Below are 25,085 nucleotides of genomic sequence, written 5' to 3' on the forward strand. Positions count from 1 at the left end.
AAAATATAAATCACATTCATTTGGCTGCAAAATAACAAACAACAAAAACAGCCAGAAGCACAGTTCCTCATTCTACCCTTTGAAAGCGAGAGAAGAGACAGAGAGAAGGAGACAGAGAGAGAGAGAGAGAGTTGCAAGTGAAACCGAGGTGAAGCAGGAGAAAGTGGGAGTTGGGTCAGGCTTGGGACGATTTTGTTGTTTGTTTGTATTTTGCGGCTGCTCTGCGGCGGGTTTTACGATAAAAACAAACAAATTCATAGCTAATAAAATTGCTAATAAATAAACGAGAATGGCGTAAGCGGCAAAAAAAGGGACACGAGCCAAAACAAAGCAGCCGCAAAGTAAAAATGAAAATGAAAATACAAAAAACGAAAAACGAAAAAAAACAAAAGAAAAATAATGAAAAGCACGACGACGCCAACCTGGTGGCCACATTGACCAACAGCCAGCGGCCATTTTTGAGGGGTGGGGGCGAAACTCTAGCGTTGCATTAACCAGGTGTGGGCGGGTGGCAAATGTGGGGCGTGGCACTCGCGTGCCTCAACTGCCAACAATTGCCACCAATTCCGTGTTCTCATTCTATGGTCTCCATTTTTTTTTATATATGTGCATTTGTTGTTGTTTGTTGTGGGATTTGCTTTTTTAAATTTATTACCAACACGTTAGAGCGGCATATGCGACTGCAAGATACCCAATAACATTTCTTCTCTTCTTTTAGCACATCAAAAATAAATCAATAATTCTTCCAGTTGTCCAGCTCGAAGATGTTTAAGCAATTCGAATGTCATAAAAATGCTTTATAACTTTCTAGAGTATACGGCGAGCGCTCATGTTTGTTTGTTATTTTTATTATGGTCATAGTGTGTTTTTTAACATTATTGTTTTCTTTAGCATTCGTTCGGTTTGTTATTGTGCAGCAATTTTAATCAAATGATTGTTGGCGACTCGCTGTCGTCGCCTACTTTTTGAACAGGAATGGAAACAGCAGCGCAGAGAAATCCAATTACCTTTTGATGAAAATGGCTAGGCAATGGCAGCATTTGGCTTTATGTAAATCAGTTTTTGGCCAAACTGTATTCAAGTTTATTAGCCCTTTTCAGCTGACCGCAGGTGCTGGACCATAAAAAGTGCCCAAGCAGCACAAAACGCGCGCCACGCTCAAAAGATCAGATCAGAACAGAAGAGAACAGCGCCAAAACGTGGGTCATCATTTCACTGTCTCAGCTCATAAATCTGCAACATAAAAAGCGCTGAGTGTTGCACAAAAAAAAGAGAAAGCAAGTCTCCGCCACTTACATAAACCCTAAAAAAAAAGAAGTAGCCTGATGACCCAACTCCTGGCTTCAACTGTCAGACTCATAGAGGTCATAATTCTCATGCAATTTGATTTTTCTTTGTTTCCTCCTTTTGGTGTGTTAAATGACAGGAAGTTGCTTTTACGCTTGTGCTCGTATTATTTGCATTTTTATTATGGGACTGCCTTGATATTGAGCCATTTAATGAGCTCGGCGTGGATCCAGATATTTAAGCATTTCGCGATATGGGAACAGATTTAATGCGCATATAAAGTTTGTCAGTTTTGGTTGCTAGATCAACAATTTAATGTTGGCGCTCAAGTTTCATAGGCATATTCGAAAAAAAAAAACATCTTCTTCGCCATGGCGACAGAATGAGGCAGATTTTCTCAGTGTTTTTCCAAGGGTCACTGGGAATTCGAGTAGCAAATAATGTTGCACACACTTTAATGCGAAATTAATAAAGCAAAAACAGCTGCTAAGCCATAAACCAAACTAAACTGAGCTGCTTTGGCGCCAGAGTTTTGGGTCCCCAGCTCTCTCTCCCTCTCTCCCTCTAATCTTGGCCTGAAATTCGACCTAAATAAACACACACACAGCCGCATTTATACTATATAGAACATAGATAAGCGTACACAGAGAGAGAGATAGAGATAGAAATCCAAGGTCGTGCTATGAGACACGATTCGCTCGCTGATAAACTCGAGGGTCCAACCGCAAGGCAGGCTAACGAAATGTGTTCAGGCGCCGGCAAAACAAACCAAACACACACACACACACAGATAGAGAGAGAGAGAAACATGCACAGAGTCAAAGGAATAAACCAAGCAAATAATCCTTTGGCTTAAATAAAAACAACACAAAAAACGAAAAAAAAAACAGCTTAGAAAAGTGAAAAACAAAACAAAACCAAACAAAAATCTAAACGAAACGACAGCCAAAAAATGCCCGACTGACAACTGAGGCTGAAGCGTGGCAAAAGGTGGGTCAAAAAGGGGGCCAAAGAAGCCGCCAAAATTGTGCCGACGTCTATTTGACTGCTTTAGCCTGAACCCCATCATCATCAGCAGCAGATGAAGCAGCATCCTTTGCTGCCTAGGATATGGACGGAGAGACGAAGAGACAGACATGTATTTTGTTTGCTCGTGTATCTGAGATACTTTTTAGTCAGATTTTAAAAGGAAGCTGAATGCCAAGGAATCTACACGACGACGACGACGACAACGACGATGGCCGCATTGTCCTTTTGCTTATCGCGATGCTCGTGATGCTTCTGCCACGCCCCCCATACTTTCGACTTCAGTCTGTGCGGCGACATTTTGAACTGTGCTGTTTTTTGATTTTGATTTCGCCTCATCATTCACTCTTGTGTTTGTGTTGTTGTTTGTCTTGTTGTGCTGTGTATATCCTTGGTATTAATTTGCTTAAGTGTTGTCCTTGTTGGCGGGTTAAGATTTCAGTCGGCGATAAGCGAGCTAATTTTGTGTAATGAAATAAATTAAAATCCAGAAATAGGTGCTGTTCTCTGCTGTGCTTCGAACTCAGCAACTCAAAGCGTAATTTCACTTGGTCATTGTGTCAAATAAACAAATTGCCTTGATAATGCCCCATTACGCATACGCCATGTTAGCCCCGCCCCCACCCAACATCGCACACAGCATTTCAAAGAAAAAGGGGCAAATGAAATTACACGACTGTTGTTGAGATATTATCGAAAGATATGCTCGACGTAATTTGAATTGTTATAAGTTATGCGTAATGGCAAAAGGATTTTCTCCATTTTATTAAATCATTTCAGTAATTCTTATTTGTCTTTTATACACTTTTGTGAACAAATTTTTGTCGTAAATGAATTATTATTGTGTGCGAGCAGAGCTTAAACTTAACCAATATGAACTGAGAAAATACACAACACAAATACAACGAACAACGTTTTATATTCTGTCTCTCTGTCTGTGATTTTGTGATTGGCCTTGGGTCGCAGGAATGTCGAATGTCGATTGTCGAGAGCAAATTGGCGGCCATTTTATGAGTTGACTTCTCATTCCCAGTTTTGGCTGAACTAATTCGATGCCAAACTATAAAATTTGTTGGCTTTTGCGCATATATGGTGAAGCATTTATTTCAATATGTGGGCGGCATTCGAAACTTTGCTCATGGTGCGTAGATGTGAATGCGAGTCTGAGTGTGTGAATAAGTGTGTGTGTGAGAGTGTATGACTCTCCGTCTGGCTGTGTTTGTTTAGGCCAGAGCTTAGCATATGGCAGCTGACATAGTGGCCCACTCAACGACAGGCGATTCAAGTGGCCAATCTGCTCTGACCAACAACTGTCTGACTGTTCCATCCGTCTATCTGTCCGTCCGTCTGTCTGTCTGTCTGCTAGTTCTGTGGGCAATCTATCTGTGTGTGAAAGTACGTGGCTTGCTTTGAATCGCATCTGTGACACTCGTTAAACTTGTCGCCATTTAGTTAAATCAACTAAACCAAATTCAACTATGGTTCTCTGGGTATAAACTCAACCCCTTACTTCAACTCGCTCTCTCTCTCTCTCTTCCTCTCTGTAGGCTCACGTACTTTGGGCCGGATGCAGAGTCGGAAGTCGTGCATATCTCTTGCTAGTGGCGTGACTTTTTATCAGCATAATTTAGTTGACCATAAACCGTTCCACTGTGGTCCAAAACTGCATTAGTTAAGGGCGCACTTTGTGCCCAGATTAGCACGCCCATTGGTTGGCTTTAATTAAGCCGCAGTTTACCCCACAACTGCTGCTGCTGCCTGCTGCTTGAATTATTTAAGCGAAGCACGCTAAAAATCATAACAAATTTCTTTACATGCGCGCATTACTCTAATTCATATCCGGGGTTTCAGCGCTTGTGTAACTTTGTATTTTCTCAAGCAGTTAATAATGCTGGCCAGGTAAGAACTTTGGCCAATTGCCTAAAGTGAAGTTGCGCAGAATATTTCAGAAAGATTGCTGGCTGCTCGTGCACTCGGTGAACTGCGCTTTTGGCCATAAAACTTAACTTGCTGCACAAAGTTGGGTTAATCAATTTAGTCTTGAGTGTTGATAATAGTCATAATCTTGCTAGAATTTCAATGCAACCTCGAGGCGATGCTGCAACGTTATCAGTGCTTGTCTCTGTCTCTGTTTTGGAGCGAGTGGAGCCACAGAATTTAATCCTGGCAAGATCGTGGCTTGCCTCGCCTTATTAAATGTTTTTCGCCTGTGGCCAAAATCTTAGCAGCTTCAGCTTCAGCTCCGGCCATGACTTTGAGTGCAGCAACAAGAGCATAGAGCCAACCCTCAGCCTCAGCCGTTGGGTATGCAAGCAGACAGCTTGGCCAGGCCTTTAGCCAGGTTTTTGCGTTGGCCGCAACGACAACGTCAACGGTTTTTTGCCCTGCTCCCCCTTTCCCCTCCCGCAGCTTGCTGCAGTTGGCTGTCAAAGCCAAAACTGCGCGGCTCAGCCGCTTTTCGCGTAATTAAAAAGTGTGGCCAGCGTTGTGCGAGGCCTCCTTCTGCCACCCCCCTTTTGCTTTGGCCTCTTGGCCATACTTATGCCCGCTGGCCAAATGGGCACCCATCTGGGCACTCGCTTCACTTCACAGCTTTGTCAGATGACGGCGGAAGGCGGAAAGGATGGCAGTCCTGACTGCTGCTGCTGTTGCTGCTGCTAACCTGCGTCTGCTGTGGTCCATTTTTGCTGATGCTGGCGCAAAATGCGCTTTGAGTTTTAGACGCGCAGCCAGCATAAGAGGTTTCTCTCTCCCAGTCTCTATCTCTCTGTCTCTGTCTGTTTAATTTGCGTGAGCAATGAGGGAGCGAGAGAGAGAGAGAAGGAAAGTGCGAAAAAAATGCATATTTCAAATTAATTAACGCTAATGAAAATGTTTAAAACTTGCAAGTTGTAGTTGTAGCCACGGGTTGATTTTGCCAGCACACAACTCTCTTTTGCTGTTTGTCGACTTGCAACTAGCAAACTCTTTTTTGTTTTTCTTCTTTTTTTTGTGCTGCAACTTTAGCAACTCTCTAACAACTCGACAAAATTGTCAGCAGAGCCACAAAAGCCATGGGTACGCTTTTCTCTCTCTCTCTCTCACTCTTTCTGTCTTTCGCTTTTTAGTTGTGCTCGTCGTGTATGGGCGCTGATTTCCGTTTCCGCTTGCAACTCTTTCGGTCAGAGAGTGCAAACAAAGCGCCTGCCAAACTTAGTTGTTACCCACAAACTGTTGCACAAACAAGCACAATGCAATTTCAATCAATTTTATGGCACATTTATTTGCCAAGCACCTGAGCACGGTCTCGCTTTCTCTGTCCTTCGCATACACACACACACACACTCTCTCTCTTTTTGCTTTATACATATTGATATGCTGCAACCTGCTGTAAATTACTTGCAAGTGCATTTTCATCGCATAGAAAATGTTATAATAAATTATGGCAAACTTGTTTGACTTCCATTGTTTTGAGGTGAAACAAAAGAAGCTTTTTGCATAAAACTTTGCCAACATTGAAGATTGTTTGCTCTCTCAAAGCATAAAACTTTCCATTCTATGATGCATATATGCTGAGTAGATCTTTGAGAAGCGCATTTAATTGAGTTTACTTGCATTTTCCAATTTCCAATACGCTTTAAAGTCAATTGCTCGATTGCCAATCGACTCGACAACTGCACACAAAAAAGGAAAAACCGAAAAAGTATTGCCAAATTAACAATACTTCTCTGACACAGGACTTTTTGCTGGAGTAATCCTGGCGTTCTGGCTTGTCATGTTGACAAAACATAACTTTCGGTTCCCAAAACGCAAAACTATGACAAACAGACGATGTGATGGCATATAAACAACAACAACAACAAGTTGGAACATACGTCAACGTTTTTGAGACAAGCGAACAACTGAACAACTGAACAAGAGATGTGAGAGAGAGAAGCGAGCTGGAGATATTCACAAGGATGCAGAAGCTAAAGCCAACATATGCGTTGGCAGCATGAAAACGATGTCGCCGCCTTTCAGTTGTCAGCTGTATAAATGTGTATATGTGCTTGTGTTGCTTGTTGTCTGGCCAGTTGCATGCCACCTCCGACTGCCGACTCCCGACTGCCGCCTGCCGTTGTTGTTTACTGCCGCAGTTGACGTCTGTGGTGACATTTGAAGTGGCGCATGCACAACATGCAGCACAGGCGACGTCATCGGGCATCCAAATAAATGCCGGCAGCATAATATGAGAGCGAGTCTGCCTAACGCATATGCTTGCAGCTTGCAACTGAGGCAGCTGCCTCATGAGCTTGCCACTTGCAGCACCGCTGGCCACTTGATTGTTCCATGTGCCTGTGTGACATTTAAATGGCTAACGCAAAATGCATAATCATGTAATTGTGCTGTTTGTTTTAGCGCGCTGCACCTGAGCTTAGCATTGCGCATACGCAGCGTAAGCCAGCTAGTTATGTTAAAGCCGGTTGTTGTTGAGCATGCTGTTATTTTCTTATTTTTTTTTCTGTGTTGGCCACCCGTTTGATTTAATGCGCCGCTTAGTAACCGGCAATTGTGCACAACACTTTGTTGGCATTCTTTTTTGCGTAGCCTGACACTTAACTGTGAAAAATTGTGAATTATTATGGCAGCACTTGGTTCAAAGCTGCCTCCTTGTGTACCTCCACCTCCTCCTCATCGTTGCTGTAAGTAGGCAGGCGGCAGTCAACATCGCCATGGTTGCCTTTAACAGTTTATGGCTGCGATTTGTTACGCACCATTGTGCATGGTAGCCACAAAAGCAGCAGCAGCAGCGACGCCAACAACAATCCGAGCCCAAGCAGACGCTGAGAAGCTGAAGTTGTAGCTGTTGTAGTAGTTGTAGCTTTAGCTTTAGCTGTGTTGTAGTTGAGGCCAGGGCGCAGGTAAACAAATAATTCAAAGTCATTTTTGTGTGTGACGTGGGCCGGGCAGCTGCTCAGCTTAACGCCACTGCTAAGCTGTCAAGTGTGGAAAAAAATGTCAGCATCTCTTTTGCTATGTGGGTGATTATGACACTAAAGAGGGGCGACCTCGCTGTTGCTTTGGCTTTGACTGTTTGTCCTGCTCGTCGTTCTCTTTCTTGTTCTTGTTCGTTCTCCTGTAGCTGCAAAGGTGTCAACAATGCTTTACGCATTCGTTTAGCACAAGACAGCGTAAGAAGCAAATCTCAAGCGGAACCTGTAGAAAAGATACATGCAACGGGTATACGGGTATCATTGAAGCATTGAATAGTTTAAAGTATAGGAAGTAATATTTGGAAATTTAAAGTGTTATAAATATATATAAAGAATTTTATTTCATATTGTCAATGAATTTAAAATTTAAAGAATTACTTTATAAATACTTTTAAAATAAAACGGAGAAAGAAAGCTACAATCGAATGTGCTCGACTGTGAGATACCCGCTACCTATTTAGAATAAAAGAAAAACAGTGTGGTATTATTACTATTAAAATATACCAAATTAATATATCGCAAAAATACAAAAATATACCACATTTGATAATTGGTATATTGATATGCTATTGCATTCAAAATATACCCTAGAGTACATAATATACCAGATTGTCAGCTAAAGCTACTAAGACTCTTAGTAAGTTGGCGTTTTCCTATTAAAACTTAAGAGAAGCACTAAAACAAAATAATATTAGAATAATTTAATAGAATATAGTAATAGTTCAATCTTCCTATTAAAAAAGTCGAGCAAAATAAATGTGCTAAATATTTAAATTTATTATTATACTTATTTTAATTGATAACTACAAGAATAAAACACCTGACTAAATACAAGAATATTTAATTTTAATATTTTTTAATATCTTTAAATCGTATCTATAATTAATGCTCTTAATAATAGAACTGAAATCTCAAGAAATATTTTATGTTCTTATGTTATTGTTCAACTCTATATTCTAGGGTATTTCTTTGTTAATCACTCCAATATCAACTTTAGTTTTTATATGCTTTTGCTAGTTGTTGAAAAAACTGTCTTTTAAAGAAATAAATTTATGCGTTACCCAAAAAAACAGGACAAATAACTCAAGAGCTTTCGCTACAATAGAAATGGAAGCTGGCATGATAAACTATCAGAATTAAAATCTGGCAATTTAGAATTCCAATTAATACTAACTCTGGAATTGAATTAAATTTAAAAGAAACTGCAACTTTCATTGGACTAAGCTGATATTAAAGCAATTACTTAAAGCGTAGCTAGATAAATTTTAAAACCTATTTTACTCTTTGCTAAACTTGTAACCTAAAAACAGTCTTTGCTTTTGCATTTTGCACCTTTTGCACATAAAATGTGTTTACCCAGAGAAGCATACAACAAGAAAAAAAAAATAGAAGATGTGAAAGAAAAACGAAGCGACCTTCTTCGTCTTGCTCTGCGTCCCTCTTTTGCCGAGGCGTCGCGCCCAAGATGTTGGCTTTGGCAAACAAAAAATCTCATTAATCCATTAAGTAAATGCGAAGAAAAAGTTCAAAGCGGCTGCTGCACAGTAGCACAGCACACACACATACATACACATAAGGACATCTACAAATGCAGAGGAATGTGTATATAAGTGTGTGTATGTGTTTGGCCCTGCTTGGCGACACTGTAAAAGAAAGCCTTTTGGGAGCACTAATGAGTTTGACATTGTTTCCTACTAACAAGCGCCAAAGTTAGACGAGCGACCGACAGAGAGAGATAGAGAGAGAGAGAGAGAGCGAGAGAGGCCCAAGCAGCCGCCAGGTGGCAAAAAAGCTTCTGCCTCGCCAGACATTTGCTTCGCTCTGCCCTTAACTTGGCACTACCTTGGCATCCTCTGGCATTTCTATTACGATTTCACCAGATCCCGTTCTCTCTGCCTCGCGTTGTATTCCCTCTTTAATGAATTTTCTGGAAATTCGCACTTTTCTGCACTAATTAAAAGAGTGTTGATAGCATTTTGCAATTTGGGCGCGTTAAAGAGCCGCCTTTAAATCCGATCGCAGTAACAATGATGCAAATCGAACAGCAAGTGAATGAGTGCAAAAGTGAGTGTGTGAGTATGAGTCTTTCGAGTATTGCGAGTGCAGTAATTCTATGGCTGGCTGCCGCTTCCGGTTTGCCAGCCACATATTTTTCGGCATGACTAATGTTTCCCTTTTGACTCATTTGGCTTCACACACACACACACTCAACTCTCACACACACTCACACATGAACGAAAACTACGCTTTTCGCTACTTCATACTCTCGAGTTGAGTGCGCGCAATTTCAGCTTTCGCCAGCGTCGATTGTAAATTACGCCATAATGCGCCCATTTGTATGCTACAAAAATTGCCGCTTATTGAATATTTAGCAAGCAGCGAAGGACTCTTTCTACCTGCCTGACAAAGTGCAAAACTGATAGCGAGATCTGACTGCCTGGCTGGCTGGCTGCCTCGCTGTTTTTTAAATGAACTCATTTGGGATTTCGTATGCGTGTTTTGGGTCGCCCTCCCCCCAAAAACTTTTCGCCACTTTAAATAATTAAGCAAAGTTTGAAGACGCGAGCGGGTTTTCTTTTTTGTGTGTGTGTGCCTGAAGGTGTGTACTCGAAGTCGCACTCACATTCGTGCCATTCACCATTCACACTACTCGTCTCGTAGCTGTGGTAATCGAGACTAGCATTGATAGGCCAACGTCAACAATGAGTGACAACGCTAGGGACAAGGCAAGTTGCCTTGGGGCCAGACGGGGCAAAATATCCGATAAGAGCTAAACAAGCAAATGAAATTCGAAGTCTGCCCAGGGCAAATACAATGGGCACAATACTTGAAGTGTTGACGTTCTGACAGAGTGCAGAGTGACTCAGTGCAATTCGATTGGCATAAGCTGAAATTTACCTGCTTGTTTTTGGTGTGAAATTCATATGCAAATTTTTGTCAATTGCGCTCCACTGTGGCATCTTTTGCAAATGTCATTTTAAAATGCCTTTCAATTCGGTCCATGAGCGACGCCCACCGAAGTTGGCCCAGCAACGACAACGACAACGACTACGACAGGATTTGGAGCTGTATGCCTTTTGGTGGCGTTGGCAATGACGCAATCGATACTTCATTAAGATATCGTGTTTTTGTGCCTAGACGCTTTCCGTTTACGTTTCCTTGATTACATTACATAGTTGTTCCTTTTACTCGGCTCAATTGCTTTGCCCTATGTGCTATCTTATCTGCATTTTGGGCCTACACTCCTCTAAGAGCCAAGAGGCTTGACTCCCACAGCTTTTGTTGCCCTTACTCTCTGTTTTTGGCTCTTTGTCTTTTACACTTGGCAAATAAATCGCAAAATCCCATCACAAACAGAAGAGTGAGAGAGCGAGTGGAGAAGACCAACATTATTTGCCACCGGATGTATGCATGGAGGCGTCATGTGGCTCCCATTTTATGCCCATAGGCTAGGCTCGAGCCCATTTTAATCGTGTGGCCTGCCGGCGCACACAAAAGAGGGCCAGATGAGTCCGTTAGACCGATGTCTGTTTATCGCACGAACACAATCAAATTAGCGCACATCGAGTACAAATAACTCGCAAGATAGGCAAACAATTGCCACATCGCTGAGTGCCAGCTGTGGTCTGTCTTCAAAGTGTGTGTGAGTGTGTGTGTTGCCTTTTAGCCTTTATGCCTTTAGCTTTTTCTTGTTGACTGCATTTGGCTAAGTAGCCGTGGCCCAATGCAACTTTGTCGCCTGTCAGCTGGAACAGAATTTTGTGAGTCCTTCTGCTGCTGCTGCTCCATGTGTCTTTTGCTTGAGTTGAGAGTTGGCCGCCTGCTGTGCACAACGCGTCGTGGCTGGCAAATGAACTTCTTCTCTGGGGTCTTTGGGGTGTCTGCGACAATTGCACTTTGTACTTTGCCACTGCCACTGCCACTGTTGTTGTCACATTGTCAAGACTTTTGTTGTGCTGTCAACGGGCGCGCTGCAAGAAAACTTTGTTCATATCGTCACATGACAGCCAGCTCAAAAAATATGAGCAAAGGGTCCGCACACAACACACAGCACCCAGCACACACATGTCGCGTATAAGTAGCTACACTATTACCTCTTCCGCACTTGCTCCTTGCCCCGCTGCACATTGCATGTCAGGCTTACCACAATGTTGCAGGCTTGTCGTTGTCATATCAACCGCCACAAGCCAAGCGAGCGCGCGCCTTTCCACCCATTTAATCAACATTACTTGTGCTTAAATCAATTACAACTAATTACATTTTATGCCCCGCTGAAGACAACTTTGTGGCTCCCACTTTACGCATTCCATCTCACTCTCTCACACTCTCTCTATCTCTGTCTCCGTCGCTCTTTGGTGTCACCTAAAAGTATGCAACATTTTGCCAACAAAGGAGAACTATCCTTTGAGTCTGGCGTTTGCGTCGAGCTGCTGCTGCTCCTGCTGCTCAACGTCAACTCAAATGCCTTAATAGAAACTGACGTTGTTGTGACCCCAAACAACTCACACACACTAACACACACTTTCTGCACATTTTCCGGCTTTGTCTCATTTGGGAAATTGCCGTTGACACACAACTTAAAACCTGCTGCAAAAAATTACATGACAATTCAAAGGCAAAGGTAGCAAAATGGTCAAAGCTAGTTTGAGTAATTTCTAAATAGAACAAGATGTTCCTATCATTATAAAACTTATAAGACTCAATCGTAATCAGTATTTGAGTGAAGTGATTCTGAAAAGTAAATTTCAAAGATAGTTCTTACAATCCATAAAGATTCCACAATCTAATTCCATTTCTTGTGATTTTTTTATTATTACTGAAAATAACAATATAAATCGCAGAAGCGATGAAATATGAATGAAATATTGTCAAGTAAAATGTCAATGACACAACCGATAACTAGAGTTATACCTCCTATTTCCATTATTGAAGATTCATTTGATCAAAAATCTTCTTAATGAATCACTGTTAATAACAACAGAATAATTACTAAAAATATTTCGTATGATACTTAATTTTAATATTAATTAGGAAATTAACAGAATTACACACAACAGAAAAGTAGGAACTAATTGTATACTTATTTTAATATTAATAAAGAAATTAACAGAATTACACACAACATAAAAGTATGAAGTAATTGAGAACTCCTCATACTAACTACTTTAATTATAGTGTGTTATACTTGTAATTATATTTCAATTAAACGTAGACAAATTGTAGCTTCACTATACCTCAATTATATCTAAGTATAATCTATCTACATATAATCTTAAGTAATAATAGTTTTGTTATTATAATTATATGTGCATTAAACATAGCAAAACTTGCCTCGATGCATCAAAAACTTTGCTTTGTCGATAATCTAAAAAACTTTGTTCTTCGCACTTGTCTAAAACTAGTGCAATGCATAGACTTGTTGTTACTCATGCTTCAACCATTTAGCTTACCATATAATAATGGCTCACTCAACTACTAACATACTATGTGTAGAAAGTAGTGGAAAGAGAGAGAGAGAGAGTGAGAGCTGGAGTTAAAGTTAATAACAGTGGAGAAGCAGCGCAGACTGACTGCAGGATTTTGAGTAGCTCATAAATATGCATTTGCGCTTTTGCCTTTGTGCCGAGTACTTCCCATATTAATTTTTAATATGCCAACGCAGTCAGAGTTGGTTAGAGGGTTGCCTGGCTACCTGACTACCTGGCTAGCTAACTGAATGAATGTTGGACAACTAAGCGAGGGCGGTGAGGGGTGGGGAGGGGAGGGGAAGCACACACAAAAAAGCGTTGGCTAATTAGCGCTTTCGCTCAATGGTCGATTGCCACGCGAAATCAACGACAACGTCGTCGGACTAAACACAGCGTTTAAAGCCAAAAAATAAACAACAATTTAGTGGAGATTAGCGCTGTGTCCTTTTGTTTGTGCTACTGTGGCATTGTTTCTAAGCCGGAAAAGCAGTCGGACAGGGAGAGGGACACGGACAGCAGTCTGGCTGGCAGCAGGTGAAAAGGCGGACAACGACTGCTGACATTTAGGCTTGAATAGAGTCTGTGTGTTGGCCAGCTTGCTAGCTGCTTACATGGGACATGAACGACGACGCTTGCCACTGTTTGGCTAATTGCTTGGCGCGCACACAAAACAATAGCGATTCAGTCGCTCTTTCTCTCTCCTTCGCACAAGGCAACAAGGTAAACTTCCGTTGCCATTGTGAGTGTCAAGCTGAAGGGAGGGGGAATGGTGGCGGAGGCGGAGGGTTGCAAACTAATTAGATTCGTGCGCCTCATTTGGCCACTTTTTGATTTGTGTTTGTGTGCCAAGCAGTTGGCCAACAAAAAACTTTTGTTTGGCCCCCAAAAAACTGTTTTTATCCTTGCAGCTGTTTCAGCCCCGAGGCTGCAGCTGCAGCTGCAGTTCATGCATATTTGGTTCAAGTTCGGCATGCAATTTTTCATCAAATGAAAAGCACAAGCAGCAGAGCAGATGAAGTAGAAGCCAAGAAAGACAGAGAGAGTGAGAGAGAGAGAAAAGAGAGAAAACTGCGCCAAAACAACAAATGCTGGCAAATGCGACATGTGGCTGGCAAAAAAGTTGAGCCAAGCCGCAAAAACAAAAACTTTTTCAAAAAAGTAAACGAAAGCGCATCTTCCAGCAACAACAACAACAACAACAACTGACAAAATTATGCGAAATTTAATTTGACTTTTTCGTTGTTGTTGCTGCTTGCTTGCTAGCTTGCTTGCTTTCATGCTTGGCAGCAACTCTTGCACTTTTCTTTTTAGTTTCTCTGCGGTTCCCATCGACTTTGCCCCACTCTTGTTTTCACTGTCCCCTCGACTTGTTGTTGTTGTTGTTCCTGTTGCTGTCGCTGTTACTGTTGTTAGTTGCATTGCCAGCTGGCAACTGCGCTGCTGCATAAGGATACGCAGCTCGTAATTTGCCAGCTTGGCTTGTACATATTTTATATTATTTAGTTGGAAATTGTTGTGCACAAAAAAAAAAATAGAAAACAAGAATACAAACATGCGAGTAAACGCAGAGTAGAGGCGAGTTGTGCAAGTGACGAAGAAATATGATAATCTCATACGGCACTGCAGTGCCAGGACATGAGGACAACAGGACATGTTCGCTTGTGTGTGTGTGTCGTGTCAGTTTAGGTCACATACTCAGTGTGCATGCTCTGAATCTGAAAAGCAATCAAGCGGAGTGATCTCTAATTAAATTGAATACACGAATTCAAGAGTTAAATTCCGCTTTAGAAATGCGTAAACTTATCAATAACATTGATCAAACTTGAAGCAAAAAAAGTGATGAATTATGAACAAGTTGTGAAAGTTATTTACACTTAATAGAATTGTATAGAAGAAAACTTTAAAATTCCTCTTACAAATTGATATCGAAGCTTGCTAATTCGCTGACACCATGAAGGTTACACTGTGCAGCTTCTATGTCTGCGTCCTGTCAATATCCTTCGTCTGCTTGCAGTTGAAATTGTCAAACGTATTTGGATATGCTTGTGTCTAAGCTTGAATTACACAAGGGAACACTTGAGAGTGATTTCTTATGTTAGTCTAAGTTTATTCAAGTATTTATGTATAGTTTTAGCTGCCGTAGTAATTGACTTTTCGTGTCATATGGAGCGCACAATTTGCCGCTATTTATTTGTTCGCAAAATAGATTTCGCATTATTGCGACAATTTGCACATGACTTCGAAGTTCGTGTTTAAGGGCGGAATAGAGAAATTGGCAAACTGGGCAAGAAGTGAAGTGAAGTGAATTAATAATTTATGGACACGTTGCTATTGCGATTGCTGTTGCTGCTGCTGTGGCTGTTGTTGCATATTAGAAATCCAGCAGCAGGCAACCGCTGTGGGTGCCACCTGGGGGCATGTGGGGCATGCAATATGCATAATGTGTTCCCTTTGATTTGCTTTTGCGAGCACATTTATTTATATTTTATTCCTCAGTCTCCCGCTGCTGCTGCTATTTTTTTGCCTCTTTCGTAGATTTAGTTTTGCATTTTTTATTCAAAGGGGTTTAAGGGGAAGGGAGGCGACAGGGAAACGAGACGGCAGACGGCGACTGCTGGCTAAACACTTTCGCATTTTGCAATGTGCTTAGCTTACACAAAACTCACAGAACTTGACTCAAGCACACACACAGACACATAGACACACACACGCACACCTAATCGCACTCATATAAGGGTTATTATGTACATAAGTTGTTGTTCCTGTTGTTTTTCCCTCTCCCTTGCTTTTTTCACTGTTTGGCCGTCTTGCCAAAAAACTACACAAACTAGCAGAAAACAAGCAGCGTCAGCTTCAGCTTCAGCTCTCCAGCTCTCTAGCTTTAGCTTCAGCTTTCCAGCTTCAGCGTCAACTACAGCGCTTAATATTAAAAGCCAAACCGCAACAGCAACGGCAACAACAAGAGCAACAGCTCTAGAGAATGGCATAAGAGTGCACAACAACAACAACAAAAAACAGAAACGAAAAAAGAATTAAGTATGTGTATGTGTATATGTATGTGTATATAATATGTGTATTCACATGTATGCGCTTGCTTTTAGCTGATACAAACAGCATTTGACTGGTAAGCTGCATTGCAGTATCTACTTATGTTGCCTCTCTCCTCCTCTCCTCCTCTCCTCTTCTCATTGCCACCAACACCCGCATCCTTTTCCACCAACTTCTCCTGGCTGGCATCCTGGACACTCTCGTTGTGTCTCATGTTTTTCTAATTTGCGCTCTCGCTCTTTCGCTTGTTGTCTGCTGCATTTTGTTTGGTTTTATTCACAACTTATATATGCTTCTGACTTTTAACCTTCTTTTCTCTTCTGGTTTTCATTTTCGCTTAGTGTATTTAACATTTTTCTCAAATGATACTCGACACAAGTGGCATTTGTTTGTCTGTCTCTGTCTCTGTCCTGAACTGTCCTTTCTTTCCTGCTTTGCTCTTTTCGCCTCTGTTACTCTGTGTGTGTTGTTGTTGCTGTTGTCGCTTGTTGAGAGCCACATAAGCTTGTACACCGTTAAATGGGGCTGCAAGTTGCGGTAACAGTTGTCAAAGTGACCTCAAAGCAGCGGCACACAACAACCACAGCAAAAACAATAAGCCGAAGCCAAAGCGAGTGCTGTAATCGAGAGTGCCCAAATACTCTTACTCGGAATTTTAGCTAGAAATATATGACACATGTTTAATCATTGTGAATTTAATACAATATTTTGTGGTAGCTATTTTTTATATTAAATATTATCATTTAATTATACTATGCATCTAAATATATGACAGATGTTTAATCATTGTGAATTTAAAACAAAATTTTGTGGTAGTTACTTTTCTGTATTAAAAAATATCATTTAATTATACTATGCATCTATTTAAAGAATATATTTATATTTATTTATGGAAATGGTTTTTCTATATAACGTATATATTTCCAATTATTTTTTGATTACATTTTCCATTTATTAATTCACTTTTATTTTATGAAAATTGCAACTTTTTTTTCAAAGTTGTTTTTCTGGATGCTCAATGACAAATTTGATGAGTGAGATTTTATAACACATTCTTTTGAGGTAGCTATATTTAACAATGGGAGTTTATTCTATTGTTCATCTCTTTATTTTATGCATTTCATACACTCTCTTTTATCTTCAAAAAATGCATATACCCCTCTCGTGCAGGGTATTAATTTTACATGCATTTTTGTCTGTTTCCAGTTTGGCTGACGAGCTTAACTCGAACAGTTTATGCATGCATACAACTAAGTGTATGTAATTGTGTGAATGAGGTAGACATATAAAAAGGGAAACAGAAAGAGAGAGGGCGATAAAGTTGTTGAGTGAGATAGAGTTAATGTATTTGTTGTCTGTTCATTTGGCTGCTTTAATGAGCCTCAAACATGGCCTGCTTAAGGGCAAAGTACGATTTACATTTTTTTCCAATTACACACACAACATGCTCCGCTTTACAGCAGAACAAAATTTAATTATGTTTATTGTACAACTGAATGTGAGAGTGTGAGTGTGTGTGTGGAGGTAAAATGTCTTGTAATTTGTGGTCATAATGAGCATTCTTTTACAATGCAAAATACTTGAAATCATTTTAGCATTAAACTCCGCAATAAAGTCTTAAAGTTGAGTGCTGGCAAAATGCGAGTTGCACCGGCCGTGGCCCAGTTTCTTTCTCTTTTTTTTTTTTTTTGGCACGATGCGGCGTTGCAACAACGCCTTGAGCACACACTCGCCACCACGCTGACAGCGCACAGTGGTGAGATGTGGCAACAACTGCGTGTGCGGCACGAACGAACGAATGAACGAGCGAACGGACAGCGTTCATCAAGTGTGTGCGCTGAGCGCTGTCAGTAAACTCATTTGATTTACTTTTCATTTCCGGCTGCCAAGTGCTGCTGCCAGTCAGTCCGGCTGTCTGGCTGTCTGTCTGTCTGACTGCCTTTCGCTGTGTTCCTTAGGCGTGTGTTCATATGACACCTCTCTCCACACACAACTCTTTTGCCAACATAAAGATGGCACAACTCATGTGTCGTTGTCGTCGCCATGTTTCGCTCTCCTCCAGGTTGAGCGTTATGCAATTATAACTTTTGTCATTAGCAACTTAAAATGCAAATTGCTGCAATGAAGCGTCGTCGTCGGCGTCGTTGTCGTTTTTTTGGCAGTATTCTCGCATGTCGGGAGATGATTTGTACGATAGTGTTGTCGTTATTTAAAGTGTTATGGCTTAAGTTGCCGCCGTTGGCTTTTAAACGTTATCTAAGTAGCTGTTAGCCTCAAGCAATGCTCTGCCATATGCAGCAGCACATAGAAGCTGAAGTTGACACATGTCGAGCGGACAAAAGTCAACACGTTGCACAGTTCTTTTTTATAAAGCAAGGGGGGAGGGGAAACTAGAGCCAATTAGTGCTTGTCGCCAGTTAATTTCGGTTTCACTGCGTTCGGTTTGGCACATAAAGTTGGCAACATGAAATGGCAAGCAACAAAGTTGCCACTGACAAAAAAAGCCACAAAAGAAGTAACCATAAATGTAAGTGTACTGCTGCTGCTGCTGCTGTCTGAACTCTTTCTCTCTCTCTTTTTGCTATCCAGACACTTCACATTCGTAGTTGGCCAGCGCACGTTCGAGAAATTAAATAGTTAAGCTCTTTCGCTTTTTTTTTTAATGCAATTTCCAGGTGAGCGTATGTTTCTTGCTAGTTAAGTCATTAAGCAGCAACTCGATAAACTTTTTGATGTAATTTCCCCAAGGGGGGGAAATCCCCCAGCTATTACTAGATTTGCAAAAAGAAGCAAAACAAATGTAGCAGCTGATCGATTCGTTTTGATTGAATTGAATCTGTCGCCCGTGTGAGCTTGAACTTGTTCATGTTTTTGATTTGGCAGACACATGTTATGGTAGACAAGAGACAAGAGGAGGCAAGAATGTGTGTCTGATTGCTGTTGTTGAGTTGATTAAATTGGTGTTAAAAAGTTTAAGTGGCTGTCAGTACAATGTAAGCCACTAAAATTTCATAGCCTACTTTGCAGCGCAGCGACGACTTTGTGCTTTTGCGTCGGCTGCTGCCATTTGGGCCATAAAATGCTGTTAAGAGCGGCGCTAACGTGTATAGTTGAAGTGCGCACTTACCCACTTAGATCAACGAGAGCAACAACCCCCCTTTCGGCTTTACCCCTTGGTTAACGGTTATCGGTTAACGGCTAAGGCTTGTAAGCTGACGGAAATCCTCAATCGTCTCTCTACCTCGTCTCTCTCTACTTCTCCTGCTCCACTCTTTCCGCCTCGTCTCGATGAATTATAGCTCGTTGCGGATATACGCATAAGGCACGTGTCTGCGCTGTCTAATTGGCAAAGCGAATGAATCTCTCTTTCGTTCTCTCTCTCTTTTACTCTTTGTTGACCGCTACCCTCCCCCTCCCCTTCTTTCGCAACCAGGGGGCGGGCAACTAATGCCGCAGCATTTTCAATTAGACGCTGCGAGTTTTCGATTTGCGTATTATTTATGGCGCTCGCAAATCGTGCGCATTATTCATAAGCCGAAAGGCAGCTTAATGGCCATGGCCCTGGTCCTTGGCCCTCGAGACGTGCAATGAGTATGTGTATATGTATGTGCTTGTGCTTGTGCCATAAACAGGGGTTGCAATTGCTCGTTGTGCTTATTGAATGCAGCAAGGATAGCCTTAAAGTTGTTTGAAAACGCAATTCCCTGTCCAGAAGTGAGTCGAGTTTTGTTTGATATTGTGTTCGTTGCATAAAGCGACGCTAATGTGACGCGTGCACCTTGCGGTTGAACATGCCACCGTGACACACAGCCAACCAAACTTCTCTAGGCAACATTTCACAACTTCAGAGCTGCTGCTCCAGCTTCAGCTTTAGCCTCAGCTGTCTGGCAATAAACGTTTGTCTTTGCCACCAACAGAAAACCAAATAAACCAAATGCCACAAAGGCAGCGCGCGTCCAACGCGTGAAGGCAACCAGGTAACAGCAGAGTCTGTGACTGTAACCCTTCAAGCACTTAAGGCGACCGCATAAGCAGCGCAAGTGAGCACATGAGATGTCCTCCCCGCTGCACCCGCTGCCTACACTCTTGAGTGAGACGTGAACGCTGTCTGCGGTGGCTTGTCTTTGTCTTACGCTGATCTTGGTTGCCGGGCATCTGAATGTGAGCTGTGGCAAGCGATTGGGCGGAAATAGGCATGCAGTAAATGCATTCACAACAAGCAATTTAAGTTCAGGCAATGCAAAGGCAGTTTAATTACAGAATTATACAAATAAAGTAATAAATACATAAACTTATTCCAAGTTAAAATAGGCAATTAAAAAAATCGGTTCAATTATGAATTACGAATTTTAATATTCCATTTATTTATGTATTTTATTACCTTTAAAAGCAGTCTTTGATTTGCTCTAGTTTTAAGCGTTAACAGTTCGCTGTTAACTTGCAGCTTAACAGCACTGCAGCTGCGCAGTTGACAGCACTGTGCTCTTAAATGTTAAGTCGCTGTCAAGTCACTTGATCTGTTGACCAGCGTGTTTCAATTCCAAATCATTCCTCAAGTGCTTGACATAGAGGGATAAAGAGCTCCACATGACATTTTGCACATTCCGTGGCATGTATAAAATATGCGTCTTCTGGTGGCGCCACGAATGTGTGCCTATGTGTGCCACACAACGACAACACACAGTGAGACTAACTCAAAAATATATGAGCTGCCACTCATTGAAACCTGTTGAAAGTGCGCCCAGTGCAGATGTTGATTTATTAGTGTGTTTGCTTTTTTTTTTTTTGGGCTGACTGCTGACAATATTTTAATTAAAATCTTTCATCTTTCGATCGCCACAGATGCCTATCATTGAATATGGATGCCCCGTCCCCACCTGACCGATGTTCGATGACTGTTGCCAACTATCTCAAATAAGCCTGGCCGCCCAAGTCAGTTCCCTGAAGTAATTTTGCAAGAGAACAGACGAATATTGGCAGAAAATGCAGACACCTAATAAAAGTTTTGCGACAAGTAGGAAACTCAAGTGTAACGAAAACAAAAACAATAATTTTGGAGTTTATTTCGGACTGAACGACCTGAAACCAGGTCCAGGAGACACTCGAGGACGAAGGTGCCTGGATGTCGATGTCGATGTCGAAGGCGATGGCGATGGCGATGCCAATGTCGATGTCGATGTCGTTGTGGTTGCTTTTTATCTCGTCGTCGCCCACTCAAAGACAGAACCAGAGTCAGAGTCAGATGCCCAGACTCAGTCAGTGGGACATTTTGCAGTTTTCCATTTGCTGTCTCGTTGTTGCTTTAGCTGTTGGAAAACTATTTGCCATCTCGACAATTTCTTGCACGTGCACAGCATCGCAATCGCAACCAGAGAGAGACACAGAGCGAGAGGGAGTGAGAGAGATGGAACTCATGAGTGTCAGGTACAATATTTCAATAAAATACATTTACGTAAGGTAAGCAGAGAGAAAGAAAACTTTTGATGATTTCATATTTGTCGATTCATTCAAATGAGCCACTTGGCAATGTTTTCATTTTCATTTCCACTTCCCACTTCTACTTCCATTTTCCATTTGCATTTTCCATTTGAATTTCAAGCGTGTTCCCTACTGGAGTTTGACCTCGTTTTTTTTGCTCGTTCGCTTCTGGCATTATTCACTTTGAGCGCAGCTTATTGAACGATTTTTGGGGATAACAATTAATAACAATTAGAAGCGGCGCCGCGATCTAAGCCTTAATTGTAGATAATATCTATGGTTGAGTCTATGTGTGTGTGTGTGTGTGAGAGTGTGTGTTAGTGGCTGCCAACTATTTCTGGTACATTGTCGAATAATTTATGCCAAAAGCGTAATTAAATTAATTAGGATTAACTTTGGCGGCGCACGCATTAAACTAGCTTTGATTAGCTTATGTTTCCACGCACACACACACACACACTAAGACATGCATAAATCCATATATTTATGTGTAACTGTGTATGTGTATGTGTGTGTGGCGCACACATGTGGCATGTGCTATTTAATCTAAATGTTGGCTTTTGGGTCGCTTCGCTAATCATAAAGATGGCATAAGCGATGAGTCTCTGTTCATAGCATGTGCCAATTTGGCAAAGGTTTCTTTCCTTTTCCTTTCCTTTCTCCATCTCTCGTCTAATGCTTTAAGTAATAACAGTTTGGGTTACGCTTTTCAGGAGCTGCTTTAATGCGATTTACTCTAGACTCTGCAATACTAAATTTGTTGCCAATAAAATAACAGAATTTTATTATTATTGAGCCAAGTTATGGCTAGCATGGCCCTGAGCAGAAAAAGGCAGCATCTCAACTTTTGTCTGGCCCCAAAAAGGATTGTTATGGCCACAAGTTAAAGTAAAGAATATATATTTTTGAATAAGCATCCCTTTTTCCTTCTGTAGAGTAGAGTTGTTAAAGCTATATAGAGAATAGAAAATGCAAAGAGTTTAGTTCAATTATCGTTTTGTTTTAATTATAAATTTAAATCAAGTTACGCCTACCAAAGCGTTTGGTTAACTCAACATCGAATGTGTGGCAAATGTCAAAATGTCCTTTTGTGGTTAGTTGACCAAAGTCGGTTGGTTGGACTTTGTCTAATTTATATTGCGAATAAATGTGTCGCAAATCATTATGCGGAACATTTTTCTATTTTTTTCTTTAGCTACAACTGTTGTTGTTGGGCGCTTTATTTAATGGCTTGGAAATGAAAAAAAAAAAAAATGAAAAATAGAAAAATAAACAAAGCAACTGGCTCAAGCCATGACGGAAACAATGCCAAACCACAACAACATAGAACACTGAGAGCAACAATGATGTGACGTTGAACGAACACCATCTAAATATAGACACAAATCACAAAAAACTCGAAAGCAAAACACAAAACCAGAGCAGAAGCTGTGTGGCTGTGGATGTTGCTGTTGATGTTGCTGGTGTTGTGGTGTCTGGGAATGAGCATATTAAATCAAAAGTGGTGCATAAGAGAGGTGAAGTCGAGTCGGGCTTGCATAAAGCAAAAGTTGAGTGGAGCCAATGCGAAAACACAAGGATTAAAGGCAGAGATGACGACGTCGACGTCGAAAACGATGTGAACGTTTAACGCCTGCAGGATATTTATGATCATGAATTTTCTTATTGTGCTGTTGGCTGCTAGCTGCCTGGCCTTCGCTGCCGTGCCGTGCCCCACATGCCCCCATTTCTGGCTACGTTTCTCTTTGCTCTACATCTACATCTGCGACTGCGACTGCGAGTCAGGTCTGGATTGTGTTTCAGGGCAGCTACGTTAGCTGCCACCGCTGTTGCTGCTGCTCTTGTAAGCGATTTATTAAAATGTGCAGCAACACGAAAACTGAAAGGCGCCCAAAGGACAGCTGTCTGTAGCACTGTGTGGCATGAACTCGACTCGACTCGACTCGATGAAGAAGCTACGCTATTTTCGCTGCCCGTCGTCTTTTTCGCGTCTCTTGGCCCCTCCTGGAGCGTATCAAATGTGCGCCCATTTATTTATACACATCGCTGGCCGCGCCCACCAATCGACAGAAATGAGTTATAAAACTTCAATAATCTCGGCGAAATGTTTATTTATGTTTAGCACGAGAATGAGTACGAGAATACGATTGGGAATAACACAGAGAGAAGGGAGAGTTTGCCGCAGGAGGAGGCTTGGCTGGCTGTGGCTTGTGATATGGATAGTGGGATGGGTATGCAAAGGAGCGCGAATGCCTTGAGCTGCCATTACATTATTTGCATCATATCGGGAGAAGAAGAAGTCGAAGCAGCAGCAGCAGCACTACAGAGAGAGAGAGAGAGAGAGAGAGAGGGAGAGGAGCACTTACAGCGAATCAATAACAAAATAAATCGTTTTACAACCGCAGGACATTGTATTGTGTTACACAAAAGATTGGCAACACGGGGCAACCCCAGGATGCGTCAGGAAGCCTCTGGAGCCAGTCCAATTCAGACAAAGCGAAAGCGAAAGAAACGAATGAACGAACGAACGAACGAACCAAATGAAAGCAAAAGAAAATGCAATAACAACAACACTCATAAGAATAAGAATAACACAGAAAGCACACAAAGAAGCAAAAAATAAAAAAAAGGAAGAAAAAAAGAACTAGCTGAAGTACAAGTACAGCAAACAATGCCAGGCACTTGCAGTGAAAACAAGCAATGAAAGGATATTATAGTAAAAGTATTTACAAGATGAAAGAGGACAAAGGCGAGAACCGAGCACTGAACACCGAGCAGTGAGCACCCAGAACGCAGCAAGGATGAAAATGTACTCGCATTGGGTAAGGCGATGGTATAAAGTGAAAGGAAGTAGAAAGTATAAATCGTTGCAATCAATTTTTGCTATGTGGTACGAATTGATAAACTGCCCCAGCCACGTGTTGTTGTTGTTGTTGCTGTTGTGGCTGCAGCTGTTGGTTGCAAGAGGATACGGCAGCAGGTAGAGTTGCAGCTTCAGCTTCAGCTCCTGCTGCTGCTCCTGCTCGTAGATGGCTGTCAGGTGCAAGCTCCTATTTGGGTTACCTACATTGGCAAGGTAGCTCTTAAAGTGAGAGCTTATGGCTGCTGCTTTGTTTAGGGATTGTTTTGGTCCAGTTGCTTGCTGCAGCTTGGGTTGCTTCCACAGCAACAACTACGACCACTGCTCACGTGATACTTTATGGATGGCAAAACATTTAATTTGTGCTGTGATAAATGAAATGATTGCAGCGCCCAGCGTACACACGAAACTCGATAAGCAACTGTACCAGCAAATGATTAATCTCATTATAGGTTTTCCATTTTTTTTTATTAATTATTTATCGCGCGTGTTATTAAGCATAACCCATATAGACAAAGTTATCCGGGCCATGCTTCAAGCGGAAGCTTGCCACAGCCTCGCCGGTCAAACAACCGTTTCTGCAGTGGCAACCTCTGGGGTTGCATCTTCCACGGCCGCACCAAGTGCCAACGACAGCGTCGCCCTTGCCACAGATCTTCTTTTCGCACGTCTCATGGCCATGGTACTTGGCACTGAATGTGCCACAGTTGGTGAATTGCCTTTGTCCACCAGCTTGTAGAGAATTTTCAATGGCTTGCAGCAATCTGCTGTTGCTGTCGATGCAAGGCAGCAAAGCCAATGCAGTGGCAATGATCACAAGTAACTTTAGTGAATAAACAAAGATTAATTGTATTAAAGGTGGAAGCGCGAGTAAAGACTTTCATAAACTTATCAAGTGACAAAAAACCTTTCGTTTATGTTTCGATAAGACAAACATTTGCTCATAATTTCTTTTAATTCGATTTT

The 25,085-nt window shown here is 41.6% G+C and overlaps 1 protein-coding gene and 1 long non-coding RNA gene across 2 annotated transcripts in view; one reads left to right on the forward strand and one right to left on the reverse strand.

Moving 5' to 3' along the window:
• LOC132785357 (uncharacterized) overlaps positions 1-21,199 on the forward strand; it is a 95,610-nt gene extending 74,411 nt beyond the window's left edge. The window contains exon 3 of the long non-coding RNA XR_009632313.1: positions 20,624-21,199. This is a non-coding gene — a long non-coding RNA (uncharacterized LOC132785357). The remainder of the gene's footprint in view (positions 1-20,623) is intronic.
• Positions 21,200-24,590: 3,391 nt separating this feature from the next.
• On the reverse strand, positions 24,591-25,056 carry LOC132785128 (uncharacterized). The gene is made up of 2 exons (XM_060791121.1): positions 25,051-25,056; positions 24,591-24,996 (listed from the first exon to the last, which is right to left on the reverse strand). The coding sequence occupies exons 1-2, from the start codon at positions 25,054-25,056 to the stop codon at positions 24,613-24,615; spliced, it is 390 nt and encodes a 129-aa protein (XP_060647104.1). The 3' UTR covers positions 24,591-24,612.
• Between the last annotated feature and the right edge of the window lie 29 nt (positions 25,057-25,085).

Source organism: Drosophila nasuta, chromosome 2R, assembly GCF_023558535.2.
Source record: "Drosophila nasuta strain 15112-1781.00 chromosome 2R, ASM2355853v1, whole genome shotgun sequence".
NCBI lineage: Eukaryota > Metazoa > Arthropoda > Insecta > Diptera > Drosophilidae > Drosophila > Drosophila nasuta.